Genomic DNA, 19,418 nt, shown 5'->3' on the forward strand with positions numbered 1-19,418 from the left:
TTCCTCAATTAATTTTTCCTATACATTTTCATTAACTACTCTCTGGTGCACTTTTTTAAATGCACTATCAGAATGCTACAGTAATTTTTAGGCTAGCATAAAACACAAAAATAGGTTACAAAGAAATTGATCAGTTCTTGTAGTGTCCAACAGAAAGCCAGATATGGAAAAGGCAAGCATCCTGCACTAGAGTGTTTCTATTTAACTATTTGGTGCCCTCTGCAACATCTGTGATGGCGAAGCCTTAGCCTTTCTCAGCTGAAAAGCAGAAATTAGTTTGGTGACGATTAGAACTGCCCAGCTCCCCTGAGCAGAGTGCTCTCTCACCTTTTCAGTGCAGTGCTGTCAGGGTTGATCTCCATCCTGCCATCATACCTCTCACACGGCAGCTCCGGCGGCCGGAACTCGGGGTCGTCACTCGAAGGAACACTATAGGTCCTCCACACATCCACGGCCTCGTTGCTCTGAGTTATGCCACAGTACAAGGCTGTCTCACTGACCTCTGCCATCAGAGGTAACCTCTGTCCCACCAGGACTGTCCTGTCATCTAAGCTGGGCAGTGGCTGCAGCTCCAGCCCGCTGCCGTAGAGTGCTGGGTTCACAGGAACGGAAGGGGGGTCCAGGTTCTCTGCCTCCTGACCTCTGGGCTGGGGGCTCAGGGTGGGAGGCAGAGGGGAAGTGGGGGAATGGGGTGAATCCATAGGATTCATATTAATTTGCTTGCTTGCATTTCTTGCAGGTAGCGAGAGCGGCTTCTCATATTTCCTGGAATTGGGGACTTCCAGCGAGGACTCCATCCCAGCCAGCCCCAGCTTCTGCCCAGCTGCATCCGAGCCCACGCACAGCTCTTCGGTCACCGAGGGCCGATGGTGGAATGGCATCAGGGGCCTCTTTTGCAGCTTCTCTCCCTTGTCCTGCCGCTCGGTGGTTTTGTGCTTTGAGGAGGCAGGAGCGGGCAGCGCCGAGGCCGCCGCCGTCCCCACGGCAAAGCCGGGCTGGGGCAGCGTGGGGGGCCGGCCCGAGGCACCGGCGCAGCGCTGCTTGAACACCTTGTGCCTGGGGAAGGAGGAGAAACCACTCACTGCATGCTCTGGGCAGCTAGCGACCTCAGGGGAAAGCCAAACCCAAAGAACAGCACTGAGAAACCTCCTGTCTGCTCCCGATCTTTTAACAGGCTTTTAATTTCTGCCTGATGCAGAAAGTTTGAATAAATATTTTTAAATATTCAAAACAAAATAATGCAGTAACATACAATTTTATTACTGGCTTCATATGGCTTTTTTGACTTTGTATCCAGTATCTTTGAGACTGAGAAGCATAAGATTGAATTTCAGTGTTTCAGGTCCTGCTAAAAAGGATTTTCATCATAATGATGATGATTTCCAAGGATGTGACAACAGGGATATAACTCTGCCCATTCTTTTACTGGATCTTTTTGTTGTTCAGGGCTTTTTGTTTAGCTGTTTATTTGATTTTATTAAGCTAAACAGAAATTGAAAGATGTGTTTGTGCTTAACATTGAAACCTGTTTAAAAATAAATACCATTTCAAAATGAATCACTCCATTTCTATTTTATGAACAACAGGACAACAAAACCCCATTTCTAAACGTGTAATGTTCTTTTTACTTAAAAAGATAACCTACATGATCACAAGTGAAGTGGGCTACTTTGGAGACACCCAACCCTGTCTACAAGTGCAGACACAACATCTTGTGCTTGCTGTGCCTGTTCCCTGGAAGCATCCAGGCTGTGGGGTTATCCCAGCTTTCTGCAGGGCTTTGCTGTTCCCAGGACAGCTGCAGATTCCCTGCAGCAGCAGATGGTCTGTGCCTACAATCACCCTAATGTGCAGCTAATGCCCTGGTAACTGGAGATTTGCCTTAAGCATGTTCTTGTAACATTTCATTGCCTTAATTCTCCATCATTCACCGTATTTTAACTGACCGAAGAGAATTATTTCAGACATTCTGCTCCTCACACACCAAGCTGGGTCTGCAGGAGACTGAATTTGATGCTGAGTACCAGACAGCCCTTTGAGACTCCAGATCTAAGATCATATCCTGACATTTATCCAGTACATGGAATGGGCACAGAAATGACTAAAACAATTTCTATATGCCAGTAGCTGCTCAGGTTCTGCAGCGACACAAAAAGTACTTATTGCTGTTTGAAATCAGGTATTGCCTTCAGTTTAAAAATAATGTTTCCATTTCCCAGCTGCTGTGTTTACCAACTCCAGCATGATGCAGTTATCACTGGAGGGATGAACAGGCAGTGTGAAACCCCAAGTGCAGCTGAACCTATCCACAGAACCAGGCTCCCACTGTTGATCCCCATGCTTTCCAGGCAAAGCTGGACCTCAGTTTTCCACAGGAAACACTTGGCACCCTGACAAAACATTTATCCAAATTTTTCAGTATATAAATATAAACAATGTGTATAATCAGGGGGAAAGAGCTGCAGAAAGCATCCTCTCACTTGGGATAGAGCTAGGAGTCTCCAGGTTGAACATTTCACCCTTGTAGGATGCACAGTTCCTTCATCCCTTCCTCTGACTACACAAAGAACTGCATCCTTAAGGAATAACTTCTTTTGGCCAAGGTGCTTTTATCACCTATCTTACAAGTAGATGGTGACCTTGAGAATTAAGAATTTCAGTAGAAGTGTTTCACAGGACTATTTCACTGCAAACTGGGGGCTTTTTCTAGCCCTGTAACATCTCTGATAGTTTTAAGAATGGTTAAACATATTGGTGATGATGGTTTGCCTTTCCTGAGTGAGGAGTTCTGGAATTCTAACCACCCAAAGATGACAGATAACTTTAATAACCTCCTAAAATGTTTGTGTGAGCGAGCTGTGAATTCTTTCTGATCCAGTGACAGAGGGTGACCAGGCTGCAAAGGTTTAATGTTCTGTTGTGCAGGTTTGGTGCCATGGCAGATTGACCAGAGGCACATGAAGTGATTTGTAGGGATGTTTTCCCTATTCCTCCAAATATCAGGATGATCACAAACTTAGGAAGATCCTGCCTTCTTCACCACAAGCCTTTTCCACTTAACCAAAGGTTACAGCTCTGAAAAGCTGCAGGGCAGGATGAGTTCCCTATGAATGGGAGCTGCTGGCAGTAATTCTGGCCCCAGTACCATCATTTTTCCACTTGGACTGGCTCCTGCAAGTGACAGTGGGCTGAGATGCAGATTCATCCCCCAAAATGTGATCACAGGCTTGATATTACAATTTCCTCTTGTCTCAGCTAGAGCTGAGGTAACTCCCTTCTGTAAGTGTAACTCTGTCTCAATTAAGCAGGGCTCTCCCAATATGACAAATGTTTATGCTCTTCAAAGCTCACCTGGAACAAGAACAACTGACTCTTTGGACTGGATCCACAAAATCCCATGAAACACTATTGTTAGGAACTTCCTCCTCCAAATTTGCAGTTGTAATTTGATTCCTCCTGAAGAAGAGAAAATTATTTTAGTAATCACCACCTTTCGAAGAACAACATTTTTAAAATGTACATAATTCACATGTGTTCTCCTCAGATAAATTACTTCCTTCTATCTGACCTTTGAAATTGACAGCAGATCCCTGCACTACTCCTTAAAATTACAGTTTGATTTATGTAGGAGGAAGGTCTCAGCTCTGTGTCAGATAACTCTGTCTGGAATCCGAGCACAAGAAACAAGGGGAAAGCCATTTAAACTGTCTCTGGAAATTAGTCCGACATACCAAATGAGGAAATTGCATGGATATAGGAAAACATAAATATTTCAGAGCTCACCATGTGATGATACACTTTAAATCTCCAATACTAAAGGTTTATGATACTAACATCAATTATACACTCTTGTCAATTGAAATTTCAGTCCAACTCATGTAAGGCTTCACAAATTAGGGCACCCTTAGAGCCCTAAATATCAAGTATATACAATGCATTCTGCAGTCACCCAGCTTCCAGCGTAGTAACTACAACAGGAAATGGGAGCTGCCATCTCTAAATCTGAGAGCACTTGGCTGAAGGCACAGCCTATGGATGTGTGGCCTCAAGGACTGTCACAATTAGGGTACACAACTGCAAATTCAATGGGAAGTGTCAGGAGTTCTCAGCTGAACAAAAGTACACATTTTCTTTGCATCATTAGCTCTGACTGGTGGCAAAGGAGCCCTGTAAAGAATAACATTAAGGCAAACTATGACAATTTTAGCTATATATTATGTGTTATAAATAAGCAAAGCATGAGGACTGCTGCCATACTTGGACTGTGCCCTGTTGAGGATGCATTCCTTCCACACACGGTGAACAATACGGCTGTGAAATTTCGGAGTAATCTTGCTTGATTTCTTTGGACTGTGGACACTGACCGTCCCCTCCTGCACAGCTGGATGGCTGATGCTGCTCTGAGAGCAGCCACTATCTCCTGCAAGAGAAAGAAAGCATTCATGTCAGAACTGTTCTTCATATTGTCACTTGCTATTTTTTCCTGGAAGTCTCTTGGCAGGCTGCTGACTACACCAATGTTCACATTCACCGGGGAACGCTCAGAGCATCCTTACAAACACCTTTCAAAGCAACACTCCCTTTGAGGTAACAAAGATGGCACTGGGTTGTACCACAGACATGAGCAAGAGAGTTGTGCAAGTACTGCACCTCACGTGATGTGATACACTCTGTATATTATATCTCACTATGTATCTATAAAAAATACACACCCTAATAAATGGAGGTACTTTACATAGCCTCTACAGCTCTGGACTGAATCACTAAGAAATAGTGAAGATAGAGCTTTTTCATTATTATCCTGTATGTTAAACTTGAATTTATATAGTCTTTGGTGAGTTGCTTTAAAGACAAAATTTATTGTAATATGGATGGTCTGAAAAGCATCCATTAAGAAAACTAATAATTTATGTAGACTATTGCAAAGCAAGGATCAGTTCTTTATACTCGATATTAAACCTCACAGAGGAAATGAATGAATCACTGATGCTTTCCAACAGACACAGGCTGGGAGAGCTGGGGGTGCTCAGTCTGGAGAAGAGGATGCTCTAGGGATAGCTCAGAGTCCCTTCCAGTGCCTAAAGGGGCTCCAGGAGAGCTGGAGAGGTACTTGGGACAAGGGGACAGGACACAGGGAATGGCTTCCTACTGCCAGAGGGCAGGGATAGATTGGTAAGGAATCCTGGGAGGGTGGGGAGGTCCTGGCACAGAGAAGCTGCGGCTGCCCCTGCATCCCTGGCAGTGTCCAAGGCCAGGCTGGACAGGGCTTGGAGCAACCTGGGATAGTGGAAGGTGTCCCTACCCATGGCAAGGGGTGGATTGAGGCTGAGGTCCTTTCCAACCCAAACCTCTCTGGTATTCTGTGCCATTTCTTTACAACATGCTTGAACTGAAATACTAAAATCAAAACTGGTTTTGGTGAGATTTTCCAGTTGAGATCTACACTACTACAGAAATTTCCAACAGCTTATCACCAGTAGATACACTATTAACACAGCATATGATATTCTCAGTATATATTTTCTGTATGGTTATCAAAGAGATAACAAATTAAGATATTACTTCAACATGTTTGAAAGCCTGAAAACTCTCTCCACTCCATTCCTTCCTGTGATGCAGCAGCTTTTATCAGCTATTGTACAAGCAGATGCTTCTTTTTCTGCCCTGCAATGTGTTTCTGTTTAGCTGAACTGAACTCCAGCACATCCATCTTGTCAAGGCCGAGCTGCAGCAGCAGAGGGAGCTTTGGGTCCACTGGCCCGGGCAGGAGTCCCTGCTCTGGGCTGGAACAGCCAGGAGGGATATGCTGCATTTTCACAAGGTCACACCAGGGTACAGAACAGTTCGTCCTCCTGCTGACGCAATCCAAGCAGCCTCAAGTGTGAAGTGCTGAAGGGACTCAGTGCTGCACATCACTGCAGCTAACAGGGAATCCTGCTGCTTGCCACCAGGTAATTTGCAAAACGTAACTTCTGAAATAGTGCACAAGCTGCCTAACCCTGCATCTTCCTTCATTCTTCACATTATGTATTTCTTTCTCCAGTTAGATCTTCCCTGATGATCTTTCTGTAAAGTCAAACATGGAAACCCCTGGCCATACTGAGGCTCGTGCCTCCAACCATGTACTTCACTAGCTTTCAAATGTTCTCCAACAAGTGGGAACTTGACAGATAATCAAAAAAACAAAACAGGTCAGAACTTCAGAATTGGCAAATGTGCCCTCCTCCTTTGGAGAAGGAATGTGCGTATAGACAAACATCACATGGACACAGAGGCATCACGTGTCAACAGCAGGAGGAAAACAAGGATAAGTCTGATGGGAAGGGAAGGACAGGAGGCATGAGAGGATAACCAAGGAACCACCAGGGCTTTCGAGTTACATTGGAATGCATGAATTATTGCTTTCTATAATTATGTAATATTTTTATACTGTACAGTACAGCAATATACAGCATAACAGGAGACAGAATTGCACAGCGGGCAAAACCACTTTGTTCTCACACACTGACACTAATTTTTGTCCATGAACATCCCTGACAGTCCTGGACCACACAGAGATACCAACAGCAGGTAATGGTACAGTGAGTACACAGGAGCCCCTCACCAGAGGCCACTGCACACCCCCTGCAGTCCAGACTGGTTCCACTGGTGAAAAATGCCATTCTCCAGTTCCAGCAACAATTTGTTTTGTTACATACTTTAGACACAACCATGGAAAATGTGATTAAAAGAGAACTGAAGAGATCATCTAGTCCAGTCCTTGCTTTAAAGCTCGATCAACAAATTTAACTAATCTGTTTCTTAAAAACAACCTTACAAAAGGCCCCCACCAAACCTCCCAAAACTCATCACCCCTCTGCTAATGGAACTTCTGTAGCTTCCCAACAGCCAAATTATTCCAACATTTCATTTTCCTTCCTCAGAGCAAGTTTCACCTCCTGTTTAACCTAGTTTTGTTTTGCTCCAGTTTAGATTCATTACCTACTAGTTGCAGAGAAAAGCCTATTTTTTTCTCCTTGAAATTCCACTTCTCTAGCCTAAACCACCTCAATTCTATCCATCTTTTCCTGGAGGTCCTGTTTGCAAAATCGAGGACCACTCTCACTGAACTTTCTTGTACTCCAGTCAGTTTGTCCACATCTTCAGGTGCTCCAAACTGGACATGGCACTAAACTCACATTTTAAATAGTATCGGGCAGAACTGAAGTATTATTCCCGTGCATCACACTAATCCAGTTTATGGGTCCCATTGGTGATTCTGGACTGCATTACATGCTTTTCCAATCTATTTCTCCAGTTTTTCAAGGTCTTTTAAAATGGTTTTAGATAAAAAAGAATTCTTTCATTGTTTGCTGGAGAGGCACCCCTCTGATACAAATTCATACTGCCCTCAAACAATAGCTGAGATCAAACAGAAGCTGTGACTGCCAGATGGACAACATGAACACTTTTATATAAAATACAGTTTATGAATATTCAAAAATAGAATCCCCCTTGTAATACTGTACAAGTGTAACAGGGTTCTGAAAATCTTAAAAATACAATAGCATATTAAAATACTTGAACAGAGATTGTTATTTAAATGGTGATTGCCTTACTTCAGTTAGTTATTAACTGGCTTCTTGCTTATTTTAACTCTCAGTTCCTTTGAAAAACACCATTCCAAGTGAATTTACATCTCATATTCTGACTTATTAGCAGTAAATATTAAATACTTTGATTGTCTTAATCTATAGGCTCCAATCATGGACAAGTGAATCCAGACATGTTTTCTTTATTTGCATCAAGGTTCAAAGGTTGGACTTGATGATCTTAGAAGTCTGTTCCAACCTCAATGACTCTGTTATTCCAGGACTGACCCTGTTGATGTGACAGAACTATCCCATAAAGGCTAAGCTTGGGAGCTCCTCAATGAGGGTATAACAAGGATTCTTTAGCCCCGTCTGGCAGCACAGTCTCATAGAAACTTGTAGGGCCTTTGTGTCTTTGACACTTCTATTGCTCTGTGAAATTTAATAAGTGCTGACCAAGAAGTTCAAAAAATCTCCAAGTTCAAGCAGAAGGTTGCCCAGTAGTGAGAGGTTTGTGCTGCTTTGCAGCACTGCACACAGATGTACCTACAGGAAAGGGAGCTGAACTGAGTTAATCCTGTTTTGTGTAAAGGGGTGTTCACAGCACTGGCTTCCCTTCACCACAGACCTACAAAGTCCCCCCCCAACCCTCCTCTATTTCCTACCTTTATCCTGCCCCTGCTCACACATGCACTCCCCAGGAGTTAAGCAAAACCCAGAGTCTGACCCCATCTCCCCAGCCCACTGCTTACCCATAACAGCCTGCTCTGGAGAGGTGGGGGGAGTCAGGGGCATCCCACAGGTACTGACAGGATCCTTCACGCTTCCAAGCCCCTGCTGTCCCACATTTATATGGCCTGCAGCACTGGCAGAGCTCTGTGACACTGGGATGTCACTCTGGGAGATGAGAACAAAGGCTGAAGGATACACCATCCTCACACCCCCTGCAGAGAGATGGAAAACCACAAGTCTTAGATACACCTGATAATATCCAGCAATCACAGCTACTTCCACTTGTTTTCAATGTCAATTTGACAAAACTTATTATCTGAAATACAAAGAGCTAAGGAATTTCCATGCTAATGTACATCCAGCCCTCTGTAACCAGAACAGAGCTGAAACAAGTAGCTCAATCCAGTGAATAATGGCACGTGGGATACAGGGAGTACAAAAGCTTGAGGCGACAGAACTACTCAGATGTTCTGGTGTCAAGAGAGCTACAAGAGAATATAGGAAAATTATAATGGTCCTTTCTGATTAATTAGATGACTTTTTTTTTTCAAATCATGGGGAGGAAAATAATCCTTCAGGCAGAATACTGAAACTTACCAACAATGACTTCAACTGCCACAGGGAAATCATTGTCATATCCCAGCTCTTCCTCCTCTTTCATGCCTTCCTTTTTCTTCAGCACCATGGGGTAGAAGTACTGCCACTCCTCCATCAGCTTCCGAGTGGCAGGGTCTGACATCTTGTAGGACTGGCCCGTCAGGGTCCCGTTCAAGCCGTAAGGACTCACCAGCACTGCAACACAACAAACAGCAGCCCTGAAGGACTCTGAAGGACTCAGCAGCACTGCAGGAGAACAAGGAACAGTCCCACAGGAAGGCTGCTCCAGCTTTGACTGAGCCACTCTTCCACTGCCTGAGGACGGAAGGGTCCAGGGAAAGCTACTGCAAAACCCAGTGCAGGTGTGAATCCAAACCTACAGAGCACTGAGCCCTCCCGAGCAAACACAGGACCCCGTGGCAGTTTGGGTTCCTCATTTCCACTGTGAATGAAATTCCAGCAACCTCAGTGCAGTGAAACAGCATTCAGGGATGAGCACTCATGGAAAGAAGAGAGGACAGGGACATTTGAGACTTCTCAGCATTAAAAAGGATAGATAATACATAAAGAAGAGTCACAATAAATAAGGAAAATTACTTGCTTAACAACAGGTATTTCCATTCTGACTCAATTTTGCTTTTAGTTGTATTTGATTTGAGTCATGAATTCAGCTCAGTGAAATAAAATGTATGACTGAAGTGCCTGAGCCTCTGTCAAAGCTTTGCATGTAGACAAAATGTTTTCCATAAAGCTTCTATAAATTAACATCTCTATAAATCATCATTTCATGTGTCTCTGGGAGGTTTTTTCTTTTACTCTGTGTTGAACTTTACGAAGATTTCTTGCTTTAATTGCTTTGAAATTATAATTTCAGACTGTAGTAAAGACAGCATAATGCAATGACTCAAAATTCTTAATGTTTTTCTTCTTTTTTTTTTTTTTAGAGCATCACATGAAAACTGCATTATGAATTTACTAAGTCATCAACTTAATTCTGTAAAATTTTAATTTCTTACACTGGCAAATAAATAGTCACAGACACTTAAGTTTTTCATTGTTTCTGCTACATTTTCACACTCATCCACCCTTTCTTTTTAAAAATAAAACAGTAAATAGTTGCCAATGTATGAATGAAAAGCAGTCCTGAACCACATAAGCTCAGTATTCACATCCACATAGGATTCACAGAGAGACCATGTCACACGTGTGCACTGACTTTCTTAAACACTAAGTCTTTTTAAACTGCAATGATTGATTTGTTTTGCACGTAAGGTTACCAACAACGTGAATAGATAGCGACTTCTGGAGAGCCATGCCCTCTGGGCTGATGTCCCGGGAAGCTGGGTACCTTGGAAGGGCGAGGGGGAGGACTGGGCCATCTGGATGTGCTCCTCGGTGATCAGGTAGATGGGCTGGTGCTGGGCGATCTCCACGCTCGTGCACACGTTGCTCTCCCCGTGCAGGAAGAACGTGAAGGCACACGACAAGTGCTCGCTGCAGGACAGAGGAGACAAAAGGAAACATTTATCGGGGCTAGTGGGCTCCGGGAGGGAAATTCAGAGCTCCGAGGCCAAGCACACACGCTCCCGTCCTGTTGGGAGGCTCACTGACTGGCCAGTAATCATATAAACAGAGGGATCTGTCACCAGACAAATAACTGACTATGTTGGCAGCTGTCTCATCGATGTGTTTTCCTACTTGTTTCATTACAAATAAATGGGATTTTAAGCAGAATTCAAGCGGTAAAATTATGGGTCTTCAGAAATTCTTCAAAGTTCACCCCACAATGAGGTCCAGCTGAGAAGGAACAACAAAGGAATAGGAAAGCTGTTTGCCTAACATCTAATGAGAATCTTGATTAAAAATATAAAAGCACGTGAACATTACAGAAAGTTGTCAACAACCTAAGGTGAACCATGGATTTGCCACTGCTGACCAAATTTAACTTGAAATGAACAGCATTGAAAATGTTTTCACTTCATTCTACCCACAGACTCACATCACAGCAAAGTATTTCTTTAAATATTCCTTGCTACAAAGCCACAAGAAAAAAAGAAAAGAAAGGACATTTACTGTTTTTAATCCCCATTTTAATCAACTAAAAATGTACAGAGCTGCAGTGAGTGTGCTGAGATTTTTCCGTCCAATTCAAGAGCTGTGCACAGTTTTATGGGTGTTGGCTTTGGCACAGGGCCAGCCCTAGGGACCTGTGTTTTACACACAGCTCTCACTACCTGCACCAAGAAGAAAAACTAGAGGCAATCACAACCATTTCACTTCAGCGTTAAAGTCAACCAAGTGCTCTGCTACTGCCGCCAGTTGGTTTCAAACAAAGGCACTGATGGTGCAGAACTGGGAGCTGCTCTAATCACACTAAATGTCTGAATGATTCCACACATTGGGCAGAGCAACTTCTCATCCCATAGCCTAAGTTACTCTGCCGTGAGGCTCAAATCCTACCACAAAAAGAGACCAGAAGAGAAAGTTCAGCTGAGAAAAATCTGGAGAGAAAACCTACTGAAACAACAGGCAACAGCCACACTTCCCTGGTGCTGCCATCCAGGATTCTGAAATACTGTGTAACAATAATTCCACTAAATAAAAGGTTTCGTTATGTTTTAATTTTCACAAAGGAAAGAAATTTCACTATCCTCAGTGATGAAGTGGTGAATGATTCGTTAAGTTACATGGGGGGAAGGGTGGGAACAGGACATGGGACAAAATGGGTCAGACTCCAGGACTCCAGGTATTTCTATCCTGCCCCAAGAAGAGAAGCAAATCAATTAAAATTTCCTTTCGGGAAGGGAAACGGAATCTTGCAAAATAGAAAAGAAAGGCTTACAAAGCCTCTGGAAAGGAGACGGGATCAAATGAAATGCAACTGAAAAAAAAAACCAAAAATCCCCAGAAAATTGGGACATTTAATGACTACCAGAAAATGGTCTGGGAGGAAATGAGGTGCAGTGCAAAGGACCCAAAGATGCCAAAGCTAATCTCAGAGATGCTGCAAAAGCAGGGGAAAAAATCAAGGAGGAAGACAGAACTGTGAGGGGAAGATATGAGAGACATGGCACGGAGACTGAAAAAAAAGAAAAACATCTTTGCCAAAGTGAAAGCCATCAAAAGGCATGGCACGCCATCAAGTGCAGGGACATGGACCAAAGATTGCCCAATTGGTCCCCACTGAAATCGCAAGATTCCATTTCCCTTCCCAAAAGGAAATGAGTAAAACCCCTTGAACAGTGGATTTCTGCACACACAATACAAAATTACAGCAAAGGCCAATCATTTAATCGAAGTCCACTAGTTTTCTTACACAGCGTGAACATCTTTAATATAAAGAAGGTTTTAATAAATAAAAACCCCGTGAGAAATCGGGTGTAGGATCAAGTGGGGATAAGGTCTGCAGAGAGTTCACGTGCAGCAGGTCAGCATTTCCAAAGAAGAGAGCAAAACTGGTTTTTTCAGCTCCTGTCTTCAGGATACACTCAGAAACACTCTGGATTAAGCACTCTGGATTCTGCAAGCTTCCTACAGGATTTAACTGTAGGTCTTGCTTGGCTGCTGTTGAACTGAAGGGAAAAAATTGGGACCATCCAGGGACCCTCTCAAGTGTCTTGCAAAGTGCTCTGACATGAACAAATCATGTGGAATCTTATGCAACACTCACAGCTACCCATAAACACTGTGAGGATAAGGAATACACCAAATCAGAGCTTGAAAGGCAAAAGATCAAAAAAGATTTGGTTTTGGAGGGCAGGCAATGCATGCCACTAACTTTCAACTGAGAATCATCTAACAGCAGAATTAGTAACTGAGATCACAGAATTAGATAGCTTCAGACTAAGAGTACAGACAACTAATTATGGGGGGAGGGGTGTACAAATACAGTATCAGCCCATTTCTCTTCCCTGAATGCCAGATTAAGGAATAACAGTAATGAATGCTACTGCTCACACCCAGCAATAAGGACTTCAGGAGTGAAAGATGGATCACTTTTAGCACTGGATCCAAATTAAACCATGCCCAGCTCTAGTAAGTGTACAACAAAGCTTGCTCAGTCCAGCAGTGCTTTCCTTCAGACCAGAGCTGGTGGAGCTGCTGGCACAAGCCCCTCTGCCCAGCAGGTCCAGCTTCAGCCAGACCCTGTGTCCCGCTGCCCTCCCTGACTGGCCACAGCTTTGCCAGAGGAAAGGCACTGAGACACAAATGAAGCTCCCTCTGGTGCCAGTCACTGCCATAAGCTCAGCTTTCAAGACCAAAAATAATCAAGATCAAGGCCTGAGGACTTGCAGTCCCCAGGTGAAAGTTTCCTTTAGTAACAAATAAGAATTTGATTTGAGCACATGCTGCTGGGCTGTGTCCCGCTCTGGCATGTGCTCCCAGCCTCTGACATTGCTGCATGCAGCACAGCTCACTCCATTCCTGAAATACCAGCCAAAGAAATCACTCTGGCTACAAATGTGAGGCACATCTTGGAATAAAATCCAAGTGGAGAAACCTCACCCAGCTCCAAGCAGCCAGCCCTTCACACAGCCCCAGCACAAGGCTTCACCTGATCCACCACTGAGCTCCACCGTGCGTTCAACCTGCTCGCATCACACAAAGTTCCAAAACTCACAGATTGTTCAGGTCCTCACCAGAATCTTCCAACATTACCAATATCCAGTTTTCCTACAAGATCCACTTTTCTTTTCACCAACAAAAAACTGCGCACAAAATGCAGATCAGACCAGGGTTCCTAAGAACATTCAACACCATGTTCAGACTGATTTTTTTTTAATCTACATTTATTTCAACTCAGTTGAAAAACTGAAGTTGACAGGCTTTTGAGAAGCCACTCCACTATCAGGAGTGCAGGTTTTTAATCAGTCTCATTTCTGTACTTTTTTCTGATCAGATGATAAAACTATCAGCAGCCACCAGGAAGGCACATGAAATGGCTTCCAAATGATCTCCCTACTCCTCAGAGTCCGTTGGAACACCTTGAGCTGCCAGCTCAGGACAAGTGCAACAATAGAAATGTTGCTAAATTTTGCACAGCTGTGCTATACAGTCACTTTGCACACACCAATGAATTATACCAGGAACAAAGGACAGTCAGAGGCACAGTTTGACTCCTCTGACTCTGTTAATAATAAATTTACTTTTTACCTTTAAATTTGAGCCTGTTTTGCCCTTAAAGCATTTTCTCCCGGTCTTTATCTCAACTCATGAACCTGTTTTTTTCCTCTCCTCTGCCCAGCTGTAGCAGAGGACAGTGAGTGAACAGTTTTCCTGGGTACCTGGCATTTCAGCCAGTGTCCAACCACAACAGAATGCAAATCTGTGCCAGTACTCTGGTCACATTATGCAGGAACTCTCTCTTACAGGTACTTTTTCAGAATCCTTTCTTTGCTTTCCCAGTGCCTTACAGCTGCCCTGGTTAGGATGTCATCTCTCCCTCGGTGGAATATATACAACATATACAGAATATATGTTATTTTCAGCTCTGGCTGCATGAAAGGTGAGGTGGGAAAAATGTTGAGCTCTGCTCTGCAGCCAGCAGAACACTCTGGCACACACCTTCAACAATATTTCCACCACATTCACTGAGACTTGTGTGCTAAAATTAAAACAACTGCTTAAATAAAAGGCATATATTAACAGAAATACAAAGAAACAGCAATGTCAAATAACCTTCTGTAACAAAAGATCTGTGTCCTTTTAAGTATTACAGGCACTTTTTCTCTGTAACACAGAAAAATCAAGCCTTCACTTTGGCACCTAATCAGCTGCAGCTGACATTATCTGTCTTTCAGGTGTTTCCTCTGGGACCTTAATTACTTCAAATAACTTTTGAGATGCCTAAAAATGTAGCTGAATACCTTGGCAATGTAATATTCAGGACTTCCCATAAACTTTATGAATGCCAATTCCTCAGTTACTATAAATGACTTAAAGAAAACATTACATTTACTTACATATAAAAAAAAAATCAGATGAGGATTATGAAAACCTGACTACATTTAAGCTCCACAACATTGGCAGAGAAAGAAGAACAACTGATGGATTCAGGTGTTGTTTCCATTTTTTGGGAGGTTTGGATAAATACCCAGCAGAACCTGTTCTGCACTCAAACTGTACATGAAAAAAATGCCAAGATACTGCAATTCCTAACAGAGTTTGGAATGTATGTACTAGTGTATATCTTGTATAAAGTTAAACTGCCCCCCACAGATTTCAAAATATACCACAAATGTGGAAATCAAACTATCAGTAACAATTGCTTTGGGATTTGGGGAAGAAGCTGCTACAAAAAAAAAATAATTGAACACAACTGATTCTTTTTCTTATTAGAGGGATATTAAAACAATAGTTTTATCATATGAGTTTTATCCTTATTATTTTAAGGACTTGAAACCATTCCCTGAAAACCCCTTGCTGCCATGCAGTGCACAGTGTCTTAACTTGCTTTGTCCCAAACATTGCAACCTCCTGACACACCTGGAAAGTTGGGAGTGCAGTTGGGAGCCAGATACCTGCACTGACACTAAAGGTTCCTTAGAAAAACACAGTGAAAGTTTAAGAATCCTGTATTTGTACATATCCATCCTATTTTCAGGGCTAAGCATTTTATAAATACTTATTTCTCCACAGAGGAGCTAGAGCTGCCATGCTCTGCCCTCCAGGCTGCAGACAACCTCTTGTTTCTCCTTTACTTTGTAAGCAATTGTCCACAAAGCCACCGACTGTGTATGATTAATTGCAATTTGTGACCAATAAATTGTACGGCTGCTTTAATTCTCCTCAAAGTTAAGACTGGAATCTGAAAGCCCTCAAATCACAGTTACTCCAAAATAGCTTCATCAAGTCTGATGCAAGAAATGAGGGAGCAGCAAGGCACAGGCATTAGGAAAACTGTCAAATCACTTGTTTGATGTGGACTACAAAAAAGAGGGCATCAAAAGGCAAATTTGAAACAGAAGAGTGAGAGCAAAATAAAATACTTTCCTTTGAAGTTGCTAAAGCAACAGGACAGGAGCAGGTCACGGTGGGGTTTGGGCAGGAGATGGCAGCACCTGGACACCCCTACAGCCAATAACACTCCAACATCTCAGTCAATCAACAGTCCAGCATGTAATGTCTTAAGTTTTCTGGAAATAAATATCCCCAGAGAAGCCTGAACTTGAACGAGCTCCCACTGAGGGAGGAGAAGAAGGGCTGCCTGCTTCGATTTGAGAGAAGGCAGAGCCTCAGTCCCAGTGCAGAGGGGGTTTAAATGTGCCAGAGCCCAGTTAGGCACTCCCCTTAGCACAGGGCAGGGATGCACTCCCAGAGCACCCAGATCCTTCAGGACACACCATGATCCCGGCAGGAGCTCCAGGGCCCTGCCAGGACACTGTGGTAGCAGAGAAAGCTTCATCACACACACCAAAAGAGCAGAGGAGCACCTGCAGCAGCAAACAAAAAAGTCCAGGCCATTTTCTGGCTCTTAGGGGAAATCACACATTCAAAACCACAACTAAAGCTAAAACGAAAGCACTTCCAGGCATGAGACAATTCCAGAGGTTTCTGGACACCACAGCCTCCCAACAGCACCCAGCCCCCATTTCTGCACTGGCGTGGGACCCCCACAGTCAGGTTCTCTCTGCTGCAGCCCCAGACACAGATGTACTCTGAAATATGGAAACACCAACCTGGAGCCTGCTTGGGACTCTGTCCACACAGCATCTCTAGGAAGCAAGAACTTCTTGCCTGACTGGATCCAGAATTGCCTGTGTGCTGGAGCCAGAACAGGGCTGAGGGCTGACACTGCCCAGCAGCTGGAGCTTGTCCCAAGGCTAATGAACACCCAGCTGAAACCAACTGGGCAATTATTTCACTATATCACAGTACCTGAAACAACTTTCCTTCAGGTGAACACACTGCTACTTCGTGAACAAGGAAAACTGGTGTCTGGTTATACATCTCTGCCCAAAGTCAATAGTTTTCGTATGGCACGGAATAAGAATACAGGAGGCCAAGCTGCAGATTAAATCATATTGCTTTGGCAATGACTCCTTGTCTCCTTGTCTCTTGATTTTGTTATCTCTTTCTCTTCCCCAACTCAAAGAAAGAAAAAGAAGAGCAGGGAACAGAACATCAGTTCCCAGAACTGCCAGATCTTTAATAATGGTATCTCTAAGTCCATTTGATGTCTCACATATTTGGTTGGATTTTTTAAAAGTTAGGAGATGCACAGACAGAAACTTTGTATACATATGAATTGCCTTTAATGTTTTTCCAGTGAAGTAAAGCACTAAGATAACAGTTTCACAACGCAGCAAGCATTTAGATAACATTATCTAAACACTTGCTGTGTTACAGACTTATTGTCTCAACACTGCCTCAGTTGTCACCAGCAAAGCCCTTGCCAAGGCCAACACACACCTCCCTAACAGGATTCCCTCCCTGATCTCATCTCCAGCAACCTCCCGCCCTCCCCTGGGTATAAATGTATGCCCAGGATGGGCTGCCAGCCTGGGGAACACGGGGGGTGCTATTCCTCCAATGCACCCATCAATCTGCAGGGTGACAGGTAAGAACAGCAGTACCTGCACGTGTCCTGGGGAAATGCTGCACATCCCATCAGCCCATTCTGAGCAGTAATTCCATTGCAGGATCACTTGGAACAAGACCCACACCAAGTCTGTGCTGGAGGCAAGGTCATGTCCAGCGTCCATAACCTTCGATGGGAACGCGGGACAAACTGCTCCCATTCCCTGCCCCAGCTTATCCTGAGGTCTCAGGCTGGGACAGCTCCAGGTTTGGGATTTTCGGAGATGCAGAACAGCAGAACAGGTTTGGCTGTGAGTAAATACCACAGTGACAGTGCTCCTTGTGAGGAGTTAGCACCTTAAGGAAGCAGAGCTTCGTGCCACAGTTCCCGCAGGGAGGAACAAGTTCTGCAGCAACAGCCACCCCATGCTTGCCCTGGAAACTACACATAGAAATAAGCACATTTTTACACTGTATTGAAGCAGGGTTCAATATCTGGTCTCCTGGATCTCTGAAATAAAATTCCTGCAGTGAAATCCCAGTGACCATTCCTCCCTCGGCAGACGGATGGTGAGGGATGCAGTCAGAACTGTACCACACCATGTAGCTCGAGGCATTGAGGATTACTGAGCCCATTATTTGTTATATTTGTGCCACACTTCAGAGCAGTGCTGATTTAGAACGGCAACTATTTTGAATTATTTAAGATGTCAGTACCAAAAAGTGATTCTGCAAGTTTATTATATTCATTATGAATTAAAATTCATTGTGATGAGACTCTGGATCCTGCCCTATTTAGAAAACACAGAAGTTGCTGTGCCCATATTTCTACTGTACTACAGGACATAGACTTTAAAATACTATATAAATGCATACCAAAAAAGAAACATGGAGGTTATTAAAGTTATTCTCAGGTTAATGCAAAAACAAACACATATTTTTCACTGGAAATTCTGAGCTTTTTAAGATATATGTCCTTAGGAATCAGGAACTTGCTTATATCTGTACCAGCATTACCAGGTATTCTAAAAACAGTAGTACCAGCTGGTGAAAGCTACAAAATGGATTATAATTAACTAGAAGATTGTCAGAATGGATGCAATATTTCTTGCTTTAGCATACTCAAAATACCAACACATCAGGAAAAATTGCATATAAAGCTTCTAAAATCCCTGCTGTTATCACCCTCCTGCCATCTCTCTCTCTCTCTGAAGCACTGTGTTTCCACACAGGGTCTGAAATGGGTCCTTTGGAAAATTCATTTCCATGAAAGATCTGATACCCTTTCAAACAAGAATGCAGGCAGATAAGCTCATATATTCAATGTGCCCCAGCAGTTATTCATGGCACATGAATAAGTTACATGTTAGTTATATGTGGACTCTCCCAAAAAGTCCTCTTTTTGTGCTGTTAGTCTCAGCATTTCTTAAACACCATCCAGGCCTCAGAACCATCATGAGCAGTTATGCTCTGGAGATCAGGACTGAAAAAAATCCTTTTGAATATTAATAACCCCAAACTCCAGCACGAGCCTGGCGAGCGCTGATGGAGGTTCGCCAACCAACTATTGCCTTTTTTTTTCAGCCTAAGGCATAAACTGACCTTTCCTTAACAGCTCGGCCCTGCAAAGTTTAAATGCTGGGTTCCCTTAAATTGAAGCTTTCTGTGGCAGTTTTATCTCAGATAACACAGCTATCAGTTACTCTGGCTCACAGCTCCAGCTGGATGGTTGACTGGCACAGTCAAAATGATTTGTCTGTGGGTCACAGACCCAAAGAGAGCTGAAGCTTTGGAAAAAGGCTTCCCTCTACCCCTCATAAAGGGGTAAAAATATTATCCTTTCTACTAAGGTTTGTGTTGCACACTGGCCATCGGTGGGCAGTTAACTTTATCCAAATTAAGTCAGCCCAGTTTTCAGTCTCACACCTGAATTCCAGGAGTTGTGTGTGAAGTCAGTGATGAAATTATGTTCAGCAGAGAAACAAAAGAGTATTTAAC

At 43.4% G+C, this 19,418-nt stretch overlaps 1 protein-coding gene across 2 annotated transcripts in view; it reads right to left on the bottom strand.

The window, feature by feature from the left end:
- MED13L (mediator complex subunit 13L) overlaps positions 1-19,418 on the bottom strand; it is a 170,074-nt gene that overhangs the window by 34,478 nt on the left and 116,178 nt on the right. For both annotated transcript variants that reach the window (XM_038152617.1, XM_038152618.1), the window contains 6 exons: positions 10,249-10,394; positions 8,901-9,095; positions 8,324-8,515; positions 4,258-4,420; positions 3,352-3,456; positions 328-1,056 (listed from right to left, as the gene is read on the bottom strand). In XM_038152617.1, coding sequence (XP_038008545.1) covers positions 328-1,056; positions 3,352-3,456; positions 4,258-4,420; positions 8,324-8,515; positions 8,901-9,095; positions 10,249-10,394 — 1,530 coding nt within the window. The remainder of the gene's footprint in view (positions 1-327; positions 1,057-3,351; positions 3,457-4,257; positions 4,421-8,323; positions 8,516-8,900; positions 9,096-10,248; positions 10,395-19,418) is intronic.

This window comes from Motacilla alba, chromosome 15 (genome assembly GCF_015832195.1).
Source record: "Motacilla alba alba isolate MOTALB_02 chromosome 15, Motacilla_alba_V1.0_pri, whole genome shotgun sequence".
In the NCBI taxonomy this organism is placed as follows: domain Eukaryota; kingdom Metazoa; phylum Chordata; class Aves; order Passeriformes; family Motacillidae; genus Motacilla; species Motacilla alba.